This window comes from Falco rusticolus, chromosome 9 (genome assembly GCF_015220075.1).
Source record: "Falco rusticolus isolate bFalRus1 chromosome 9, bFalRus1.pri, whole genome shotgun sequence".
NCBI lineage: Eukaryota > Metazoa > Chordata > Aves > Falconiformes > Falconidae > Falco > Falco rusticolus.
In genome coordinates, this window is record NC_051195.1 from 52,500,877 (window position 1) to 52,525,090 (window position 24,214).

At 37.1% G+C, this 24,214-nt stretch overlaps 1 protein-coding gene across 12 annotated transcripts in view; it reads left to right on the forward strand.

Annotated features, from left to right (window-relative positions):
- Positions 1-24,214, forward strand: part of RALGPS1 (Ral GEF with PH domain and SH3 binding motif 1) — a 120,123-nt gene that overhangs the window by 15,292 nt on the left and 80,617 nt on the right. For 5 of the 12 annotated variants that reach the window (XM_037400457.1, XM_037400446.1, XM_037400447.1 and 2 more), the window contains 8 exons: positions 992-1,087; positions 5,111-5,237; positions 8,307-8,414; positions 10,298-10,348; positions 15,268-15,351; positions 15,838-15,927; positions 17,594-17,686; positions 19,724-19,850. In XM_037400457.1, the coding sequence (XP_037256354.1) occupies positions 5,181-5,237; positions 8,307-8,414; positions 10,298-10,348; positions 15,268-15,351; positions 15,838-15,927; positions 17,594-17,686; positions 19,724-19,850 (610 nt within the window). In that variant the 5' untranslated portion in view covers positions 992-1,087; positions 5,111-5,180. Of the gene's footprint in view, positions 1-991; positions 1,088-3,788; positions 3,834-4,328; positions 4,412-5,110; positions 5,238-6,327; positions 6,459-6,996; positions 7,118-8,306; positions 8,415-10,297; positions 10,349-15,267; positions 15,352-15,837; positions 15,928-17,593; positions 17,687-19,723; positions 19,851-24,214 lie in introns of all 12 variants that reach the window. The other 7 variants (XM_037400451.1, XM_037400450.1, XM_037400453.1 and 4 more) reach the window with 6 other exon arrangements.

Consider the following 24,214-nt stretch of genomic DNA (forward strand, 5'->3'; position numbering starts at 1 on the left):
CAGGGACAGGATGCTTGGGAATGGTTCAAAGCTGCATCAGGGGAGTTTTAGGCTGGACACTTAAGAAGTGTCTTTACCAAGAGGGTGGTCAAACCCAAGAACAGGCTTTCTGGAGAGTTGGTCGATGCCCCATGCCTGTCAGTGTTTAAGGGGCATATGGACAATGCCCTTAACATCATGCTTTAATTTTTGGTCAGCCCTGAAAGTGGTCAGGCAGTGGAACTAGGTCGCTTCCAACTGGACCCTTATTTACAAAAAAAACCCCCAGAAACCCAACTGCTAATTTTGTTGGTTCCATCCAAGTTTATCAGTGCCCAGACAGGGCCTTAGTGCTCTTTAATTATCTTCACTGAACCAGTTGTGCAGCTAATTTAAGTTTGAAGTACACTTATCTTTTGATAGGAGACTTAAGCATGTTTTCTTACAAGCATGCTGCAGCTGTCAGCTCATGAGTCAGTGATATTTGGAAAATCATAATGAACCAGTGGAAGTAGTAAGTAAATAGGGTTTGAAATCAGCTAAGACAGTTAATTTTTGGAGCCCAGAATGGGCATACCGCGTCATATCAAAAGCCTGTCTAGCTCAATATTTTTTCCTCCAACAAGAAAATCTATTAGAACAATAGCAATTAGTGGTTGCTCACGTGGTTGTTCTCATATCTGCTGGGAGCAGTGTGAACAGTTACTAACTTCCCCAGATTGTTCTGCTCGCATTCAGAAATTAGGGCACAGGGATTTCCTTGGCCAGAGGGGGTATCAGTGCTTAGGAGGCTTTTTGTGAGTTGGATAACTAGTAATAACTACGTCTAACTGACATACGTGTAATATTACTAGCAGCAATGTCAAATTTGCATTTATGCTTTCAGGGAATGTTACTTCTTTTCCACAGGTCACAAAATTTCAAAAACGCTGGTAAAAGAATGGTGATAGGGATTACTTTTGTGCTCTATTTTGATGGTGGTGTTTTGGTTTCTTGTTTTTGTTTTTTCCAGTTTAGTTGTTCTTGTACTGTCTCCACTTTTGCTTCAGAGAGCACTACAAATCTAAATGGGTTTAAGTTGGCAGAGAAGAACAGGCAACCTCTGGTGGTATGTATGTTTGCATCCTGATTTATCCACTTTGCTTCTGGCAATCTATGAATAAGATCTACTGTACCTGTGAACCTTCTGTACAAACTGATGAGGTCTTTTCTTTGTTTTTTTTTAAGCACTGTTTGTGTAATGCATCATCTTATTGATTAACCTGAGCAAGTTGAAAGAATTTTTAAAAAACAAGAGCTATGAAAAGAAATCACATGTCACTTTAGTGACTTCTTACCTTTTATTGCCAACATGTTGGACCTTTGATAACTTTCAGAATTTCAGAAATTTCTTTTTAGTCTTGTTGGAGTGAAATATTGCAAGTATGGGGGAGTAGTTTTTATATTAGATTTTGATATCTTTATGTCTGTAGTCTGACAGCCTTTTGTTACAGTAGGCTTTGTAGTAGCTCCAGTGTTAATTTGTGGAGTAATACCTTCTGTGATAGCAGATGTGGAAATACTTCAAATGATGGGGTGATACTAGAAGAAGAAAAACTCTTCCATGGATTTGGCTTAAATTGCTCCCTGAGACTTTCCTTAAGGCAGCAAGACAAATAGGTGTGTGGAGTATTTTTTCATAGGAGGAATGAGTCTTGGAGAAACATACGCACATAGGCGAAGGCCGTGCATTTTTAATGCTTGTGTTGTATTTGAAATGTTCTGAGGGAAAAAAAAAATTAGAATGGAAATATCTAACCTTGCAAGCTTTTTCTATGTACTGAATGTTGAAAGGCAGAGATACACTGGTGCTTTTAGTTTCAGATATTAATGCACTTTTGTCTCCTTTTGGTTTAGTGAATGTTAAAACTTGGAGTAAAACTAGGCTTGGACGAGATACAAGATCACATATGGGATTTTTCTTTCCCTTTTCAGAACATTTTTGAGCCCCCGCACACTGGAAAGCCTAGTCAGAAAGGCGGGGAAGGAGGAGACGAGAACATTTTTGTGGCCTTGATGTAAATGCCACATTTTAAAGAAATTACATCATGAAAATTGCTTTCCACTTCAGTATCTCTAAGGACTATTTACAGGGGCAACTCCAGACCTGGAAGTACTTTGCAGTCTGTTAGTGCTCAAAATATGAATTAATTTTATCAGGACACAAGATAAAGGAAATTGCTTCTTGACTGTTTTTTAACAAGGAGATTCTGGCATTTTTTGAAGGGCAGTTTCATGTGTGCCCATGGGGTCATGGTAAGAGTTGTCATGTAAGGCCTTGCAGGGATCTTAAGGGAGTAAAATAAGAGGTGTGGGGTTTTTTTTTCCTCAGCTGCTTGCTTTTCCAGCATTTTCCTGTTTGTGATCAGTGGTGTGGGAAGGGGTGAGGACGCAAAGGGAGATGTGGCAGTAACTGCAGATTTTGCTGAAAGAGCACATGTGCTGGAGCTGCTGGTGGTGGTGGTTGCTGTGGGGTTCATCTGTGTGTGCTGCAGGGAGTGATGAAACAACCGTGCTGTTTTCTTGATTTAAAGTGAATCAGTGCTTGAGCTGACTTGGTAATTCTGTAAGCAGTTCTTGTTTTCTGTGTGTGCACACGCTTATACACTTGCAGAGACACATATGAATGGTTCTGTGCTTAATGTATGTATGTGCATGCTGTATCTGAAAAATTTTTACTAGCTGTCTGCTAGCAGCATGCTTGAAGCGTCTGTAAACTTTCTGCAACACTGCCAGTTCTTCACACAGTGAAACAGGGCTGCGTGGTGTCTGTACCTTAACCTGTTCCTAGCAGTTAGTTTAGGTTTAATAAATAGAAACATTCAGGTAGTTTAGTTTTCACCACGTGGGAATAACACTGATTATTTAATTTGGGAAGAAGAGTTCTTTCTTTTGATGAGGCAGATGTTTGGACTCAGCAGTTTCTTCTGCGCAGTCCTGCAGGTCTGGACTGTGTTAGCTTTTTTCAAACCCATTTTAACAAGGTTTCATGTAAGGTTCCATGTGGGTTCTCGGATCTGAATCTCACAAAGCATCGCTTGCCTGACAAAATGAGAGGCTGATCCTCTGCTAAGACCTCCTCTATGAAGAATGTTAGCAACGGGTCGTGTTGAACACTGTAACTTCAGTAAGGCTGGTAAACACCATAGCTGTCCCCTCATGTACTTAATCAGCCATTTCATTGTAGTCCTAACAGTCTGTTAATATATTCCTGTAAGATTGTTTACGATTTAAGAGTAGTCTTAGATTTGAGATTATTGTGATTCAGTGAGCGTAAACTTCAAATACATCGTTACAATGTATTAGCTGACAAGATTTTCAGTGATCAAGATGAGAGTGTAATGTGTGATGTTGAACGTTTAACTGATGGAGTTTGGCAGGTGCTATGTTATTGTGCCAGTTGGCACACTGGATCGTTAATGAAAGGGCAGCTTTCACCTGGCAAGCTAGGGGTTAGTATGGATGCCTAAAATGCCCGGTATACAGTATTAGTGTGAAGCCTGGTTTTGCTGTGTTTGAGAGTAGAATTGGAGTTTTGGTTCTGGATTTTACTTCATTTGAGATAAATATAGAGAATTAATTAATTCTTTAAGTTTCACAGCAATAATCAGAGGTCCAGTATGAGGGAGAGACCAGACGTTTCCATTGGTAACATGAAAAAGCCTTCTGAGCGTTTTTCCGATTTAGCCACCCTTATGGTCAAATTTTTGTTTGCTGTGTATATTTGAAAATAAAATTGCTTAAGATTCCCTTCACTTGCCCTTATATAGAAATTTGACCACAAAGAATGTTTTTGTGCCTGGAAGTGTCATTGGGTAAGTGATTTTATTTAAAAATGTGTGTGTGATTATTCTATGAGTACCCTTGCTATCTGAATGAAGTCTGTAATCGTGCCAGTTATTCTTATTCTAGTTGTGCCTATTTATATGTATTTCTTTTTTCTGAATGAGATACAATTTAATTGGATCTGTGGAATTATATATTCACATATGTCCATATTGTGTGTATCCTTTAGCATATCATAATTAATATATATCTAAGAAGATGAAATCTGATTTCCTGATATTAGGTAGATAAATATTTATAAATACTTACCTTTGTTCAGTACTCAGGAATATGCTTTTAATTATTTGTGCTTTATTTCAAGATTGACAGTTCTTTTAGATAAGAGTATTACTGTTGTGGTCAATGGCTTTGTTGATTCAGAACTGCAGTATGGAGTGTTGGGGAGTTTTTTTGGTGGTTTTGTTTGGGTGGTTCTATTATTTTCATTAACACTTAGTAATTCTGGAATGAATTATTTGATCCAGGTGGGTAGAGGCAGCTTCGTTGTAGTACCACATACTCAGACTTTTTTGCAGTCCAGTCTTTTGGTTTCTGGAGGAAGCTTAAGGTATGTTACATACGTGAAGTCCTAAGCCAATTTGGAACCGCATCTGTCTGCTTAATCCAGTTTGGAAAAAGTCACTTCAGACAGTGCTGTTGCTGGGTTAGCTGAGATCCTTGAGATTCATCCTTCCAACTAAGAAGGATGGTGTTGGCTGGTTCTCTTCTCTGGAAAACTTCTGTTCTTTGGGTCCTGACATAAAGTGCTTTTTCAGGCACACCTGTATGTATAGATATTAGTGGAGGCCCAAGCAGCTGCAAGTAGGACTTTGTACATTACAAAGATACAGTGGGACTTCAATCACCAGTTATGAGACTAATTGATGAGCAGTGGAAAGTGAAGAAGCACCATTTTTCAGTCAGTTGATAACCTGGATTTCTTATTTTAAAATACATTACAGTAACCTGCAGTTTCTGGATGAATACTGCCTAGCATGGACTTAATATAAAACCTAGTTAATCATAAATGACAAATACACTTTTTTTCCTACTTTTCTTGAGTTGATTGGAAGTGGAGATAAAGACTTGGCATGGATTTAGCAATACTCGGTTATAATTGTCCACAGTTGGTACCTGAAAGATCCTAAGATGATCTTGTTTCTGAAGTTCTTTTCTCTGAGAAAGAACACTGAAATCTCTTGCATTGTTGATGGATTTTTTTGTTTAATTTTATTTATTTATTTGCATAAATACATTTGCTTTGCAGGAATTCTGTTTTCATCATGTTGTCTCACCAGTGCTGGCTGAGCTGAAACTTCCTGCATCTCGGGGAGAGCATGTATAAAAGGAATGACTTCATGGCCAATGTGATGGTCACCTCCGCCACTCCAGAGGTACAGTTCCTTGGGTTTTGTTAGCTTCTGTATCAAAATGGAAATTTTGGCTTGATTCACCTTTCTACTACTGGTCATATCAGTCCTTTTTCTTACGAATGACATAGTATTTGACAGCAGAGTAATTTTAGAACACTCCATTGGTTCTCAGTGTTCACAATCATTTTTTTATTGATAATGATGATGATTAATCATTCAGAATAATTTTAAATAGCATTTTTGACCTGTTGCTCTCTAACTTAACAGCAGCTGTTTATTATTATTGAGTTAAAAGTAATGTAATGTACCATTGAAATGGAGCCAGTCAGAAAATACTCCAGCTGATTTTTTTTGGAATTTACTAGTCTACTTGTTAGAAAGTGCTCTGTAAGATTTTGTTCATTTTAACCCTTTGTATCCTTTGGAGACCAGGCAACTTTGTTGTGCTGCTTCCAAAAACTGCCTAGTTCTGTGTTGAGCTGCTGTGCACAGCCACCGGCCTGTTTTTGCCTGTCCAGGACAGCCAACTGAAGACTGCTTGGGAATTAGTTACCCTACTGAGTTCTTCTGGTTTTTTGCTTTCATGTAATATTATGATGAAATATTATAAATCAGCTACAGTAAAGCTTGCCCAGTAAAGCACACATTTTAAGTGTATGATTGGAGGTACTTTCTGCTTTTTTAAAAGGTAACATTTTGATGCAGTTCTTCCCTGCTTGAAAAATTCTGCTTCATCTCTTAAAACAGCCGAAGAGCTGTGTGAAGCAAGTTTTTCCATTGTAGTGGTGCCTTTTGCACACACAACTTGATCCTGCCAAAGCAGTTATCCTCATTTTCATGAAACAATCAGCTGTTTCAGTAGTGAGCTGATTTTTAAAAATCTTACAACAAAAGTACATAATACAGCTGTGCCCTGCAGAAGGTCATTTTCTCAAACATAGTATAAATGCCCTCAGACTAAGAAAAAGTTTTTCATTCTCTCAAGATAGGGGGGGCATTTTGAATTGAGTATGTAAACACACAGTTTTGAAATTCCTCTTCAAAATATTTATTAAAAAAAAAAGGGGACTTTTCTCACACTGTTTTCTCAGAACAGAAATATCTGTCATAGATCAGAGCATAAGAAGTCTCCAGGGTCAAACTGAAGATTCTTCTAGTCCGTTATTCTGTCTCTGATGTGGCCAACAGCAAATGCCTGAAGAGGGGCACGAGAGCAGTGCAAGCACAGGAAACATCCCACCGGTACCGTCCTGGCCCACAGCTGTTTGCAACCCAGGGATTTGCTATCTTGCAATGTATTTGTGTTCCGTAAATTTACCTAGGCCCCTGTTTTGAATGTGTGTAAACTTTGAGTTTATACAGAATCCCTTAACAAGCTGTTTTTCAGCTTAACTATATGCTGTATAAAGACCTTTACCCTCTTACTAATGTGAAATTGGTCTCTAATTTTAACTAAATACCCCTTCTCCTGGTGTTAGGTGAGGCAAAGAGAGACCATTCCTGTCTTTCCTCTGCTTGCTTTGTTGGTTATTATACTTCCTCCCCACAACCCACTACCTCTTTTCCAGGTTGAAGATTTCTGGCATAGCCAGTGTTTCTTTGTAAAGAAGCCATTCCATACCTGTGGTCATCCTTGTTGCCTCATTCTGAAACTTTTCTAGTTCTTTGGTCTCCATCTTAATAGTAAATACTGCATATGTATTCCAAGTTCAGGTGCACCATGGATTTATAAAGGGGTGTGGTCACACTCCATTATATATGTTCTCTTTTCCTTTTCCAGACCCTCCCAAGTGTTGTGAAGTCCCTTTTCAGTTTTTGCCAGGGTTTTGGTTTTTGTTTTGCCATTTTGACTAAATAAAATGAAGATCACATTTTCACCTCGTTGTTCACCGCCTTTCCAGGTTGTTGAATATACGATAATCATCACTTATCTAAGCTTAATTATCTGCTGATTCACATATTCTCAGTGAGTGTAACAGCTGTCTTATAATTTATTATTTATCATTGCAAGGATAGTTGCTATGCTAGGGCTGCATAGTTTCCTTAATGTCTTTGGCATGAGGACCCACGTCAGAAATCTTTTGGAAGTCTGGCAAGACTGTATGAATCATGTTTCTTTATCCATGCGTCTGTAGATACTGAGACAGTCTTTCGCTTTCTAAACAAACTTGTCACTTTCCTGATATAGCATAACTACATGTATTTCTACTAATCCCCCTTTATTCTTTTCTTGGGTTTGCCCGGTACAAATACCAGGCTTCCTAATCAGTAGTCCCCCAGATACTTTGTATGGAAAGAAAGAAAGAATCGGCATCTGTTTTATCTCCCTCCAGTTCTTTGCTACCAAGTCAGTTTTAAGTGAGAATTACATGTCACAGTGAGTTAAGATGCCAAAACATCATGTTGTGACAACAGTGTTTTTCTAGCAAATAACCTCAGTGAAGTAAGGGCTTAAGATTTTATGTGCGTCTATTTTTATTCAGTATGTAATTTTAAGATAAGAAATAGAAAAATAATGCTGCTATTATTAAATCACATTATTCTTGAAGAAAGGAGAATGAGCCACAAGTGCCTGCATCTGAGCCCAAGGGCAGAAACTTTAAAAGTAAGGCAAGGCACCAGTTTTTAAGGCAAGACACAGTACTATTCTGAAGTACCCTGGAGCTAACATTGTGTTAAATTTCAGGACATGTGAGTTTTTTCTTTTTATAATGTTATGGATAGAGCGACATGATTTGGATCTACCCACTCTTTACCTTGCATATTTAATTAAAATTTTCTATTTAATATGAATCTTCAAAATCCCAACACATCTTTTTTTCTCTGACAACTTTTTAGTCTGGTTTTAGAAATGGCTTTCTAAAGCTGGAAATTTCACAGAGCTAAAATTGTATGTTGCTGTAGTCTTTGGGAGAAGAAAGTCAGTTGGAAACATTCGTGAACGATGCTAAACTGAATTTTATGATTCATTGAAGCTTTTGAAGTTTATGCATTTTCTTGTCATTTGTTAATATTTGCATATATTTATTTTCTGAATTTGACATGAAATTCATCATTCTGCAGGTAAGCCTACCGTTTTTTTCTTTGTAGGGTAGTAGCAGCTCAGATTCTCTGGAAGGGCGAAGTTCAGATTATGCCAATAAAAGCTATGATGCAGTTGTATTTGATGTGTTGAAAGTAACTCCTGAGGAGTTTGCTGTAAGTAGAAATGTTATTTTTGCCTATAATCTTGTATAATATTCAGGGCTTGCAGGATATTAAAAAATACATAAAACTTATTTATTAAAATAGAAAATCTTTTAAGATGAGCTTCCAGTGTTCTTGAAAACAAATTTCTTATTATAAGAACTTTTAATGAAGTAAACATGTCTTGGGATTTAATCGTTTGGTACTGACCTAACACAGTGTATTTGTTTTTCTGTGTAAAGCCATTTGAAGTTCATTTAGTGTTTTAGAAGATGCTAGCATAGGTTTAAAGGTGTTATCCACAGTTGGTGATTCTTTCTTTTTTTTCCTTTTTTAAATTGAAACCACAAATTCTCATCTTTTCTGCTGAAATGTCAGTTTCTCAGAAAAATCAGTTTTTTAAAAGCGGGAAAGAAGGTTGTAGCGAGAAACTATTTGCGTTCCTTAATAACGCATTTTCAGTACTGGATCCAAGTTAAGGTCACTTTCAACTTTAGTGTGTTGTGTTCCTTTTTAAAAATTAGCAGCAGCTGAGGAGAAATTCCCTGGTCGTAATAACATACATAATGAAAAGACCAACAGCTTGTCAATACTACTGAATTTTGTTTTCACCATTTTGGTGGTATTGATTGAACCTGTGTGTTGTTGAAATGATTACTAATTCTTGCTGAAAACTTTATTAATGTCACGTAGTATGGCTTATAGTCAACTTTTTGGAGCCTCTCTTGTGCATCTTAGTAGGAGACAAGAAGTTGCAAACATGTATGTAACTAGTTTTTCTAGGACCAGAACGAGATCCTAGTGAGTCTGAGTTTGGCAATATCCAAACATTCTTCTGAAGTATAAATCACAAAACTGTTGGCTGCAAAGAGTGGTCATCTAGGGCTTTGTGGCAAAATCTTTGACTTAGCATAATATAAAAGCAAGAGATAGCGTAAATCAGCAACTTACAGAAGAAAATTTTTTTCAGGTCTGTCAAATTTTATGGACCTCTAACTTCTAGGCTCATGTCTGAGGAATCATAGTAAATAGTAGAAACCTAATTAAAGTTACATTTAAATAGATAGTTATTCTTAATTAGTGGAGTCAAATGAGCATTTTGAGAGGGGATTAGCAAGTTTTTGCTGTTTAGGGTTTAGTGTAACAAAGTGGCCAACAGAGAAGATTTTCTGGGGAAAGATCCAAAGAAGTGTTCTTTGACGCTTTCTTTAATGCATTCAGTCATGTAAATTACAAAGTTAAAAGCTTTCTAGGTTTATACACTAACGTATAATTGAAGTACTTATTGGTTAGACATAATTTACATAACTACCAAATACATAATGTCATTTGATCACTTGAAGCAATTCAAGTATCTTATCACTGAGATGCTAAAAATGTTCTATAAGCTTTTTTTTTTTCCTTCAAAATCATTGGCTTTGAAACCATTATAATGTCTTATCAGGACATGCTCATCAGAGACTAAAAATCTCTGTATTTAAAGCATCTTCCAATCATGACTAATTAGCACATCATAGTGCTTTATTGCCTTTCAACCCAGTGCATGTGAAATGTTTGCTGTTTTCTGTGTGAAAGGCAAATTCTTCTTCCTGCCATCACTGTTTGGGTCCTTCATTGACTTGACACAAAGACTCCCAAACGTGGGTTTTTCCTCAAAAGCTTCACTTGGTTACAGCTGGTAACGGTAGGAGCATATGGTGACATGTGGTACTTGGGGTGATGGAGAATCCTGCTTGTGGTGTGTTAGCCTGGACAGGGCAGGCTGGGTTCGCTGCCAGTCACTTCTGGTCTATGGAGAACATGTGACTGTGGTTTGTAGTTACTGAAGGGCAGGTGTAAATACATGATTGTTAACTCTTTGTATTACATTATTTTAAATTGTATCATTATTGCAGAGCCAGATTACATTGATGGATGTGCCAGTATTTAAAGCTATACAGCCTGAGGTAGGTTTTCTTAAACTATCTGCTTGCCTCCTGGAATTCAGTGCCTGAGGAAATGTAGCCATTTAAGTAATGTTTTTTCATTCAGAAATGCTCAACTTCTTGCACTGCACTAATATTCTTCTAGGCGTATTCCTTGTTAGCACTGTGAATCTGTAACCCAGCCTGATTTACTTTGATTTGTCATCTATTGCCAAAAGAGAAGACTATGCTTTTTCTGGAAATCTTCAGTCCTGCTTTGTGTTGAGTGTTTCTTCAGGATAAATTTATCAAATGTCAAAATTCTCTACTCTGCCTTCTGCTCCTGTTTTTTCAACTCACACCTGATTTCAGAGTTTGACTTCTGCCTCTAGTTGTAGCCTGTATTTTAGGTTGTATCAGCTGCTTGGTAAATTTTTTTAATTTGTACTCTCATGTCTAAGATCCAGTTCTGAGGGAGTAAATCAGCCCAAACCCTTAAAAGTTAATGTATTAGTGTCCTTTATTTTTTTAACCTTTTAAGAAAGGCACAGAGAGAAACTTGAGGCCCGTTGAGAAAAAACAATGAAAGTTAACATAGATATTTGAAAATCAGAACCAAGAATTTTATAAATGAATGACGGTAGATAGCAGAATGTTAAACTTGCGTAAAAGTCATATGTTATCACATAGTATTTTGAGAAAATAATCTTCTTTTCTGCAAAAGGTACAAGAATTGCATGTTTCCAGCTTCATGTTCTTTAATATAACGACATACCCTTAGATCCATTAAGCTTTATTGTCTTTATTCTGTGCCTAGGTGAAGTATCATGAATACATAAAGGACAAAAAACCCACCTATAATGTTAGCAGAACTGAATTTTTGGCATCAGAAAGGGCAGTCCAGTTTGGAAGGTGCTCATCCGTCTAATCTGGTCACTAACAAAACAATTCATCATATGTTACAGTGGTTCAGAGAGATTAGAAGCCTTCTATTTTGAGAAAGTACAGGAAAGAAAAATTAATCTATCTGCTGTTTGGCCTTCCTGTCAGATTAATTTATATTTTTTTCAAGAACACCAAGACAGTTTTGTAGGTGAAAACACTTTCATGCTTCTGAAATTACATGTGTTCTCCAGGCAGTCAGGAAGTCTGTTTTTTACTGAAAGAAAAAAATGGCAAATGAGCAATGCAATAAAAAAATAACAGTACCTGTAGAAAAATCTGTTAATGCAAATATATCAGTATTTGCAAATAGATACATAGATGCTTTTTTATGAGAAAATTTTGTGAAGAAAAACATCAGTTAGACCAAAGTGAAGGTCTCGCCAAAACCAGAGGTAATGTGATACCCTGAGGAGATGAATTAATACAAAATAAACCACAAAACTTAGATGTTCATATTTAAAATGAATTTTGCATTTGCTTTAATTGCTATGAAATATGTGCCATAGAATTTTGTACAAAAAACCCCTCCAAACCCAAAATTCATTTGCTGTTCTTTTCCTTTGTCATTGCTTCATTTTGTCTTTTAGAAATTAAATTTCCTGAAATACTACTCTGAGGGATTGGCAGAGAGATGTAACTTGGTGAGAAACGACCAGAAAAAAACCTAACATCATATGTTCAGTTTCTGTCAGAATACAAGTCTACGTAGAAGTAGTAGTTGCCACAAAGTTATTAGTTTGAAATTGTATTTTCCAACTTTAGTCTTGCTGGAATTGCCAATATAATTACTTTTTGCAAACAAACAATTAAAACAACTGCTCCTGTCCTGAAATTCTGCTAGCTGTAGGACTAGGGTTTAAAGCAAAGTATAGCCTGTGTATTTGTCATCTACCTGACTCTTGTTACTAGGTAAGGTACTAGGCTAAGATGGTTAAAATTTTCCGGTCGGATCATGTATTAATGTGTTGTCTGTATTTGTCTGCATTTGTGTGAGGCCCCATAGCTGTTTAAATGAAGTTGGTGTGTTCGTTGTCCCGTGTCCATAAGCGTGGATGCCCTGTGCAGGGCTGCCCTGGGCCCTGCAGCGGCATGCAGGTGTCGCTGGCTCTCGCGCTGCCAGGCAGCTGCCCACCCTTGTACCCTGGGATGCACCTTGTCAGAGCTGCCCTTTGGTGTCTGTGTGCTGCGTGGAAGAAGTAAAGGCCAATATCCTGACTAAAACTGGTGTTGTGTGATACTTGGTTTATTATGTTGCTGGGTATGATGAAGGCAGAGTTCGGTCCCTACTTCTTCTTTTGTATTTGCTTGTGCAAGGTGGTTGCAGTTTCTCTGTGGGATCAGCTTTTGTATGCAGGAGTGATGGTGGACATGTAGCTGGCTGTGAGAGGGAGCGCTTCCAGTTTCCTGGGCTAGAAAGGGGGGCGAGAAGGAAGCCTGGAGCGGCTGAAATGCTTTGCTAGGTGCCATGTGGCTAAGCTTCGGGGCAGAGCTCTGCACAGAGGAGGTTGCCTTCATCAGCAGCCACTGGGCTGGCTGCTTTGGTGAGCTACCTGTTGAATTTTGGGTTTGGAGGTAGAGTGTTACATTGCTTTTTCTTCAAGTTTTAGCCTTTAACATGAGCTTATGCATGGATGGAAAACTTAAGATTTTAAAGTTCCGGTTGCTAGGTCTTATCTCAAACACACAAACATCCTTTAAACCTAGCATTTGCTGAGGCTTTTTTTTTTTTGCTTGAGCTATTACTAAAAAACCATATTTGCATGTTACTTCGAAGGGTTCAGTAAGAGGACATCTGATTAACAATTTTTTGTTCTCTGGCAGAAATAATTATGCTTATTTCTGCATAACTTTATTTAGGCTTTTTTCAAAGTCCTGGAAATTGCAATCTCCACACATTTCAAGGTTTTCTTGCACGCTTGATTGGAAAGTTTCTTGTGACTCTGTGCACTGAGGAAATTGCCTGCATCCTTCTGTACAAAAAGATGATGTGTAATTCCAGAACACAGTACATTTCAACAGTGTAAGAAAAATTTGTCAGAGGCACATTGGATCACTTACTCTTATCAACTTTCCTATTCTGTCCCAATTTTAAACCTAGTCAAACGATTTTACCAGGCACAGGATTTTCCATTGTTGCTCACTAGGCCTCTGGCAACTGCTTAAAATCCTTAGATTGCCGACCTCTTCCACTTTTCTGAGAAATGTAAATTTTGCTGTCCCTAGTAGAGTGACTGAGATTTTTCCACATAAACATGTAATTTCCAGACTCTTAAGACCAGATGTGCACAAATCATGTGGAGAATCTGTGTCTTGACAGATGTGAATTGGCATTTTTATCTGCAGAAGGCTTAAATGCTGGAAGATTGGGATACAAAATATGTTTGGAACTGGAAATGCTTTTCTTGTGCTCACGGAAGAACATGCAGACCTCTGTATCCTGAGAGTGTATTTCATTTATCAGACTGTAGAAAGTGCTTTTCAGAGGCAAAATTCTCTTTGGCTGATTCTGCCTTTTTGTGTGAAGATGTCTAAAGTTAATAGCATACATTTGGAAAGTTGAACAACATTTTGATTGAAATTTGTGGTTCTAAAAACAGAAGAGTGATTTAGAACTGGTGTTACAGAGAACTCATTTCCAGTATGTATGTATGTATACACCACTTGTCAGATCTGAATATAAAGACTGTATAGATATGTGGTAACTTGAATCTCTAATTAAAAAGAGCCAAGCTGTCTAAATATATTTGGAACTGCCTGAAATAACTATTGGAAAATGGACACTTTCCTTCTCGCTAAATCAAATTTGTAACTGTAATTACATATTTCTTTTGATGCATAATTTAATACAGTTTATTCAAGGAGAAAATCATTAACCTGCTTTTTAGCTCTTCTGTTTACTTTATACGTCCCACAGGAATTTCTACTATTTATTTTGCAGTTCCAGCAAAAGATTATTTTTTGCCATGGAGCGCTGGGATTTTATTGTGCATTGAAATTGATTATTTGCGGTTATGGGCATACAACAGAAGTTGTGATTTTTCTTATTATTTTTAACTGGGTTGACTTCAAAGTAGTCACCATAATGAAAGAGCATTCAAGAATTTGTTTTATATACTGTGACTGAACTGTGCAACCTACTGACAACTTTTTGCTTTATTAGCATCAAAGTACTAATCTGCATTCTTAAGTACATGCCACACTCCAGTCAGGTCGGGCTAAACATTTATGGCTTAAAAAACAGGCCAAAAAATAAAAATCAAAGTAAAACAGAGTTCTAACCCCAACCTTCTATCCACCAGAAGACCTTCAGACTTAAGATGGTTATTGTGCAGCCTTTTTCAAATGATAAATTAAGTCTTGAGTATCACGTACAGAGATGTCAGCTTTTTTTTTAATTAGTTAGTAACTACTGTAAACAGTAATATTAAAATTGCATAATAGTGTTGTTCAAATGCTTTAGATCTCACATTTTAATAAAAACAAATTAGGGATTGAATATGCCAAACTGTGGTGTATTCATGGGTGTTTTATTAAATGTAATAATGAGGATGACATTCAGGAAAAATAGCTAGGTTCCCACCTCTAGTTGCACAGCTGAATTTTGTACACTTTGAACTACTTCAAATATCTTTCATGGATGTGTTTAGCTTCAGTTTTGAACCAGGTAAGATTATACACTAGCAAAGTCTTTACTGCAGTGTCTGCCAAGTTGCTTGTATGAGAGAACCCTGGCCTGAAATAATCAATGTAGAATGAAACTTCAGAGACATCAGTTATGGCTGATACAGTCCCTCTGTATCTGAATATTCATAATGATGCCTATTTTTTCTGGTATCAGGAGAATATACAGATTATATCAGGAAAACACAGAGGTGTTCAGTTAGACTAGTTGGCATCGAATTGGTACCTTGGGTTGGTTTTAGTAGTTACCTGATAGGTGCTTCTGTCATTTTTTACACTTTTAAATGTTTTTCAACATTACTAATTTTTAATAAATTTCTAAATGTGTTTTCTAGGAGCTAGCCAGCTGCGGATGGAATAAGAAAGAAAAACATATCCTCGCTCCAAATATTGTTGCCTTTACTAGGAGGTTTAACCAGGTAAATTATTAGATTACTGTGATGAGCAGGTACTGTTTGACAGTTGTCTTTGAGTATGAAGTTAAATAGAACTACTCCTGTGAATTAAAACATAATCTTCATTTTGAAAAACACACCTAAAATTTTAAAATGGCAGTTCCTGTTCTCATTTGCATTGTCTAAATTTTCTTGTTATTCCTCGAGACCATTGGTTCCTAATTTTTGCTGATCTGTCATGGTACAACATTAGCAATTCTTTTCCTCCTTTTTCTATGTTTCACCTGCTCATTCAGTTATCTTCGTGTTACCTCACCTCTCTGCCTGCTTCTTACATCCAGTGGTAATGCTCTTCAGTAATTGCAGCTATATAGATGAGAATTCATGGGGTCAGAACTCTTCTTTCCTTATCCTGTTTCCTCCCTGGAGCATCATAAAAGTATACAAATATTTCATCTGATAAAGTAATTTTTTTGTAAATAAATTCAGTTATATGTGTTTACTTTATAGGTCAGTTTCTGGGTTGTACGAGAAATATTAACAGCACAGACCTTAAAAATAAGGGCAGAAATATTGAGCCATTTTGTGAAAATAGCTAAAGTAAGTGCAACTTCCTTGTACTATCATTCAAAATCTTATTTCCTTTTTGTTTGTTTCTGCACAACTCCTATGAACTGTTGTTGGATTACAGAGGGTAACGTTCTTTTTTAGCATATCTACAATGTTGTACCACGTGAATAAGATAAAGGTATGACTGTTTATAGTCATAAGAATATCTGTCATAAGTCAAAAGAAAATCTGTTGTTTATACTCGGTTAAATAAAACTACCCAGTTCAGTGTAAGTCCTCTTCTGCCTTTGCCTGACAAGTTTAAAAGTGGTTTGTCTTGTTGACGGCCAGCTATGTGTTGCCAACACTGAACATGGTTGTAAACTGTTCTGGTTTTTGTCTTCCCTCATTCAAACTTACCTTCTATGAAAAGAAATCTCTTGCTTCTAAAATGGCTATTGTGAGACTTGTATTCCTACCTGTAACATGTAGTTACTGGTATGAAGCACTGCTGTTAAAGCTCAGTTATTGTAATGAGCTTGAACACTGCATTTTACAGGTCATTCTTAACTTTTAAAAAAATCTATTTATTTAAAAAAATATTTTTCTGCTTCATGACCTGAGGTCATTCTGTTTTGTATGACCTTTTGTGACACTAATACTAGTAAGACAACAGCACTTGGATCAAAGGCCTGAGTGCTAATCTTGTGTATGTGAAATTGTGTGTATGTGTGTGGGTATTAGAATAACATTTCCCATGTAATAGTTAGTTAGTTATTTTTTTTGTATTGTGAATATTTCCAATCAGTTTACTTGGCAGTTTTGTGCTTATGCAGAATGAGTTCCTGGCACAAATGCCTAGTCCAGGTACTAGGAGAATGGTCATCTTAAAGGTGCTAGGTTGCTCTTGGAAATAAGAGGGTTGTTTTTTGCGTTTGGGGTTGATTTCCCGCGCCCCCCCCCCCCCCCCCCCCCCCGTAAAAAGGAAAACACTGCCGCCTTTTTTTCTTTTTTCCCTTTACTTCTTTTCCCTCTGTAAAATCGAGATACCCCTCAAATGTTCCTGAGCAATGAGTATATTGATTGCTCAAGAATGAATCCAGCCTCTTTTTAAGATTTATGAAGAAGCTACATGGCAACCGTTCTCAGTTTTCTATCTTTCTGGATCTATGTTGTGGAAACTTTATCATTTAAGACAACTTTATTCCACAGTATTACCTCTTTTGAGATCAGTGTGTTTTGAGTAATTGTCAACGCAGAGTGAATTGAACATACGTTGAAGTGAGGAAAATTTGTCCTGTAAAACAGATTACAAATTAAGAAGTTGTATTAATTCTGAAAGGGTCATCAGCATACTTGGTTGATGGTTTTGGCTTGATTAAATTTTTAATTTCCATATTCTACTCATTTTCAAGAACAATGCATCATAGAATATTTTTGTACTTTCTATGTTCCTGGAGGAACAGCCTTAGAAAATAATAAATTAAAATTAAATACAATTTGTATGATCACAGCTGAAATGCCTGTTATTTTGAGGAGAATATTTGGAAAATTTGTAACTGCTAAAGTGGTCTTAAGAATTTTGCACATTGACCGCATTGGGTAGTTGGTGTTTTCTGCAGTCATTGATGAAAACTTTGTATTTTATTAATGCAACTTTGAGATTAATGCAGCTTCCCTTTTTGATGTGCTAAAAGTTGTTATTCACTTTTTTCAGAAGCTTCTAGAACTGAATAACCTTCATTCTCTCATGTCCGTGGTATCAGCCCTGCAAAGTGCACCTATCTTCAGACTGACCAAAACCTGGGCCGTAAGTTATTTCTTGGCCATTGTCTTTTCTGTCTTGTTTGAATTTTGAGGCTTTCCTGAACTCTTCTGAATTGTCAAATTGCATGCTGTGGAAGAGGATTCTTTATGTTCTTGTTTTTGTGGTATCATCATAGCAGAAGTAGTGATCTGTTACATGTTTTGTGAAAGCAGAGTTTAAATGGCTGCCTATTTTTTTTCCTGTAAGTAGTTTCCTGTTTTTCTGTCTGTTCTAGAAGCCACTGATTATATGCTCAAGAGGACTTTAGTTGATGAGTAATCTTAGAAGACCCTCCTAAAGAGTGTGTATCAGTAGCCCATTATCCAAATCATCGTGTGTGTCATTAATACATTCCCTAAAGGGAAGGAAGAAAAAAGGTCTATTACAAATAGAGGAGCATTAATTTTGTGATTATTGTACAATGCATTTCAGTTTTCATTTTTTTTGGAAATAAAAAGCATTGATAATTTCTTTTTCAGAAATTTGTTCTCTTAAGGGCAGAATATCTTATGTACTGTAGGTTTTGCTATGTCTTTGAAGTGGAATACACAATTACAGTGCAGTCCTGCCATAATCTTTAAATATACAAAGGATTAGGTAATTCTTGTTAATTTAGTTTTCCACCCAAGGATCACATTAACTGTTCAGATCTGATAAATAAAGATAGCTATACTTAACACTTACCTAAGTTTGTTATGTCTTTAAAATGCCTGTAGCTTTGTAATGGTTTGATTGCTCAGAATTAGGCTATAGTCTAGTGAAAACGTAAGTGCCTGCTGTTTTGAGCAGCTTGATGAAGTTGGAACTTAAATAGGGAAAATTGTTCACGTGTGAAACTAAGCGTGTGAATCATCTGAATTGGACCTGAAGAGGCGTGAGGCTCTTTGTCAGCACAGTAGCTGAAAAACACCACACCGTGCCGTTAGGGCCTCAAGGAATTTTCAGGGCTGTTTAGAAAGAAAACAGCCAAATTATTCTGAAATCTTTTCACTCTTGGACCTCTTGCATTACTTTTTATTTAACTGTGCTGCGGTGAGCACTGCCCCGGCCTGCAGGGGCCTGGGGGCTCCCCTCGCAGCTGCCTGCGGGGACCCCAGCCCAGCCCCGCGTGGAGGGAAGCAGTGAACTCCTGCCTACCCGCTGCCATCTTCGTACAACAAGGGCAGGCGCACAGCTCTCCAGAGACAGAACAGCCAGGCTTACAGCCCTGTGCTACAAGCGGTGGAATTTCACAGAGTAAGAGCTGTGTTAAGAAACGTGCTGTGGAACAGCTGCCTGTTGTCAGAAAGTACAACTGCAAGACCCAGCGTACGGTGCTGCAATTCTCCACTCTATTCTGACTCAGCTGGCTTTTAAAATCATCTTTAAAGCATCGATGGTGTTTCTGAAAACAGCTGAAATAGGGAATATGTTTCTGTAGCTACAGTTGAATATTTCATGTTTACTTTTCAATCTTCTGTCACTTTAGGATCTTTCGCATTGCTAAATATTTTTCTGTTTTTTCTGTAGTAAGTCCAGTAATAGAAAAGAGATTTTAGTACCATAGAGATTTCCTTTCCTTACACTTTTTCCCAAAATGTTTTATCATAATTTAATAAGGCATTGTTGAAATGGCACAATTTGCATTTAGAGTGTTTTCCATTGATATCTCTACCTTCAAATTAAAAGAATTTTGAGCAATTCTGATAAACTATGAGAATGTTAGTGACTGTATAATAACATATGTTTTTCCCTCTAAAAATGTAATATTGCTGAGGTTATTCAAAACTCTGAGGTAGTGATATATGAATAATTGATAAACCCTTCAGAAATAATCGTATTTGTTCATACCTGAAGACATGCTGAATTGCTGTTTGGTTTTTTTTTTTAACAGGCAGCACATTTGCAAGTATTGTGCTGTTTGGGTAGTGATGATGAATATAATCTTGACTATGCTTTTTTTTACTGTGGTAAAAATTATTCCACACATTTTATTATTTATTGTTGTCTTTGTGTGGATTCGCCTTTTAACATTTTATGATCTTCATTTTTTCTGTGTAGCTTTTGAATCGCAAAGACAAGACCACCTTTGAGAAGTTAGACTATTTACTGTCTAAGGAAGATAATTATAAAAGGACACGGGAGTACATCAGAAGCTTAAAAATGGTTCCTACGATTCCATATTTAGGTGAGTGTGAAGAATTACTTTACTTATCTGCAGCTCATTTTGACCAACAAGCACTAATGTAATATAATGTTGTGTGCCTGAAGAACACTGTATAGAAGGTATGGTTCACTTCATTTCCTAATTATAAAAATTAGACCTGGTGGAGATTTTTAAGCTATATGCTGTCTAGGATCTGTGACTTTTTGGCACTACTGACATCTGAAACTACAAGTATGTCTTTTGGTGTCTTCAGAATTTGCAAGAGCATTGGGTTTCAGAAGTGTCTTGAGTGTGATTTAAGACCTCAGTCATGTAGCTTTCATTTTTGCAGGGTTGTTTTTTCAGGTACCTCATAACTTGGTATCTTAAGCTGTATTTGGTTTGTGTCAGTTTCTTGTAAGTACTTTGAAAACAGATACAAACTGAGTAGTCAATTCAGTTGATTGACTTGTCTTTTCAGTATTATTCATGTAGACACACTAGATCATTATTTCCCCAGCAGCACTTTTAACTCTCAGTTCCTGCCTGTTACTGAACTGTGCTAGCATTTCTGAGGAAAGCTGCAAGAACCAGATTCCTACTAAACAAGGCCATTCAGACACTGGAATATATTTCTAGTGATGTGGTCTTTAAAAGAAGGACTTAACCTAAGAAGGTATTTAATTATGTTTTCTTTAAGCGATATATTAGAAACAAAAAGATAATTTATTGTAATTATTTTCTAGTGCCAAGAAAAGACAAATACAGTGATTTTTCTATAGCAGTTCATGTATGTGAATTATGGTCCTGTTTTGAACATTCTGTAAATATGACTTCCAGAAAAAAATATATTTTAGAAAAATCAAACTAAGTCTGGAATTTTCATCACAGGTACTCAGCAAAATTCACTAATGTTTGATGAAGTTATAAGCAACAGAATACACCATAAAGAGACATCTTAAACATTTTAAAGTATTGGTGTAACCACAGACTCCACTTCTAATGCAACTTTCTCCCTTATCTAAGGGATGTGGGATCTAAAAACCTTGTGCTTCAGCCACATGAACTCCACAAAATCAGATGTGAAATACACCTTTACCTGAAGTACTAGGAATGGTTGTTTTCCTGACATAGGAATTCCAGCTAATGATCTACAATTACAGCCGCATGTATGACAATAAAATTTAAGTATTCTAGGAACGATACATGACAGTTTTTAGAGAACTGTGTTGTATTCTTAGGAGGCTTCTCATAATTGTGTTACTTCTTACTTAACCTGACACATTCACATAATTTCAGAAAGATACATGAGGAAAACTCTGCATAGGCTTTTTAGCAACTCAAGCTTATTTGTGGTCCTAAAATGCCCAAGGGACTACAAAAAAAACCCTGGATGTGGATGTGTAAGCGCTCAAACCAGTCAGTAGCTTAATCTAGTTCGCAGTAGGCTTTTTAGAATCTTAATTCCTTTGTCTTTTTCACTGTTTATTCTGTTGGTTTAACACACATACTTCAGAAGAAAAGCCTGACACATGGTATTGCATTTGTTTTTAATGGTTAGGAGATAGTTGTTTAGTGGTTTTGGTTGTCTTTTTTTGTTGTTGTTGTTGTGTCCCCCCTCCTCCCCAAAACAAGGGCTGTAGATCTGTAAAGGTAAGACCCTTTCTTTGCAGAACTGCTTTCGTTCTGTTCTTTTACAGCAGTCTGTTGGTAAACAGATGTGCTGAGTCATGTTGACAAATGCGTTGTCCTGGACAGTCTAATTTAAAAGCTGAAAAGGCAGTATACTAGGTTAGGACGCAGAGGATATGAACAATAGCTGGGAATATTTTACTTACTGTATTTGTATTTAGGAAGTGGAAGACTGGCATAAATTCAGGACTGTAAAATTTTCATGCATTTGTGTACCCTTTGTGTATGGCTGTCCTGCCAGTAGTCTGTTAAGCTGTCTTCATCCTTTGAAGGAATGAACTTTGAGTTCAAGTTCAGTTTGATTTTGGTCAAAGTTAAAATCATAAAATACTGTATCTTTTCTGCTAATCTTCTCTTCAAGGTTGTTTGCATAGGTCTGAAAAGGCTATGTCTGCATGACATACCAGAGCTTACCTCCATCTATTTCAAGCATGTTCAGATTTGTTATCTGGACAGACTGCTCGTATCATGCAACCTCTTTTCATTAAGCCTTCCTGTGTGACAACAGTTTTGTTAGTGCTTCCAGTTGATGATTGCTTTTGTATTGGTTTAGTGTATGCTACTTCTTGTCTGGATTTTTTTGGCTGAAAATAGTTGTCTTGGTAGCCTAAATGATCACTGGAAGCAGAATTTTGTTTCTTCCCTGTGGGGCTTTCTTATTAAATGTGCATAAAATGTACCTTATTCTGTATCTGCATCTGTAATGAATAATGCATATGTCTGGAGAGCGTCTCTAGCTGGAAGTTGGAGGGGAACCAAGGTCCTGTTTTTTCTGGTGAACTTTAATGAATTTATTTAGTGATAGGGACTGAGCTGGTAGTGATGCTGACATAGTGATGCTGGAGCTAAAAAGGGTACGGTTTTAAATCACTATACCTGGATAACTAGAGCTCAAGACTTCTGCACAGGCTTCCTGGGCCAGAATTGCTGTCCTTGTGTTAGTGAGTGTCAATGCCTCAATGGATTTCTCTTCCATGAGTTTATGCACTCTCTCTTTAAACACATGCAGACTCCTTGCATCCACAGCACCCAGCTGTGTCCAGTACCATTTGGTTTTTTTCCTCGATCTAAAAGTGGCATTTTCTACCTTCACTAGATAAATCCTGCGTTGTTCTCAATGCAGTTTCTTGAGGCTACTCCTGACATTGTGGACTTCAGTCATTATCTGTTGTCTTCACACTAAATCTTCAGTTACCTCTCTTCCAAAAGGAGGAGTCCTTAGATTACTTGATCGTGCCTTGTACAGATGCCACTTGACATCACTGACAACCTTGTGGCAGCATTTCAGTTCTACATCCTTTTTAGGGGAAGAGAGTGCACATGGACTGCGTGCAAAATTCAAGATAAAGTGCATGTTTCATTTATGTAGTGACTTCAGAAAGTTTTTTGTGTTTTCTTTAATAATTCCCAACATTCTGTTAGCTCAAAGTTTAGTAGCAATCAAAAAAGCAAGTTGTTTTCAGGAACTATTTATTATAATCCCAAGTTCTTCCCTTTATTGGGAATTATTTGCTCTTTCTGTTTTATGTGGAAAGTAGGGTTTTCCCCGCCCAGCCCCATGTATCACTGTCTAGATATTTTTTTTATCTTCTGTCATATTGCCCAAGCAGTTTGTCTCATAAATCCCTCTGCAGTTCCTGTCAGTCAGCCCTTCTCTTTGCTCTGTAATTAACAATTGCCTCAATCAGTTAATATCAGCAGATTTTTGTTCCATTGTTCACTCCCATTTTCAGGTCACTTATGAATATGTTGAACAGCATGAGTCCCAGCACAAATTCCTGTGAATAATAGTCAGCCCTGCTTATGTAAAATACTTCTTATTAAATAAATTTGACAGCCATTCCTAATGGCCATACTTAAAATGTGTTGAAAAAATGGCATGAGTTATAGAAACTTCTTTGAAAATATTTTCAGGTTTGAAGGAATGTTTAGCTTATCAAAAGAGAATATTAAAAGGGGACTTGTTTCAGTGAATAATTATCTTCTGGAGGGACACAATATTAGGTATGGAAGAGCTTCTTTAATGTGCTTAAATGAACAAGTGGACTGATCTAGATTAGGAGTAAATAGTGGACTTAAAACACTGAATGAGAGTGATGAAGTCTCTGAGGATTAGCAGAGTTCATGGGACACCCATTTCATGCTGTAGAGCCTCTTGTCTCTCACTGCAAGACAGTTATATTGGTTCTTATTTCATCTGGGGCAGCTGGAGATGAGATGGTCAAGAGAACATGCTGGGGAGTGAAACAACTGCTAAAATTATCCAAATACTCTGGTTTATAGAACTGGCTCACAGCCTTGTGTAAGAAGTGCTTTGGTGCTATCTAGTTATTGGAACATCACTCCAAGCCAGTTTTAATTAAACTTAAAATATTTCTGAAATGGACAAAAGTGTTACAAACCTACTTAAAGACGCAGATAATGAAAATGAAAGGAAAAAAATCCATGTTACTGGGTTACAGGGTTGAATCTGAAATTCCTGCTAGTATCTGGCCAACCTCCTTTAGGCTTCCTGTCCTGCATGTGTCGTACCTTGGGTTTCCTACATCACAGTGAGCCAGTCCCTCGTGATGGCAAAGACTGAGCAGTGTTGCAGCTCTTTTAAAGTGAGGTTTTCCCTGTGTCCCAAGAGGTGCAGTTGAACCTTTGTGTAACCAGATGAACACAGCTGTATGTTTACAACCTCAAGCTACAATATGAGAGATTAATATATT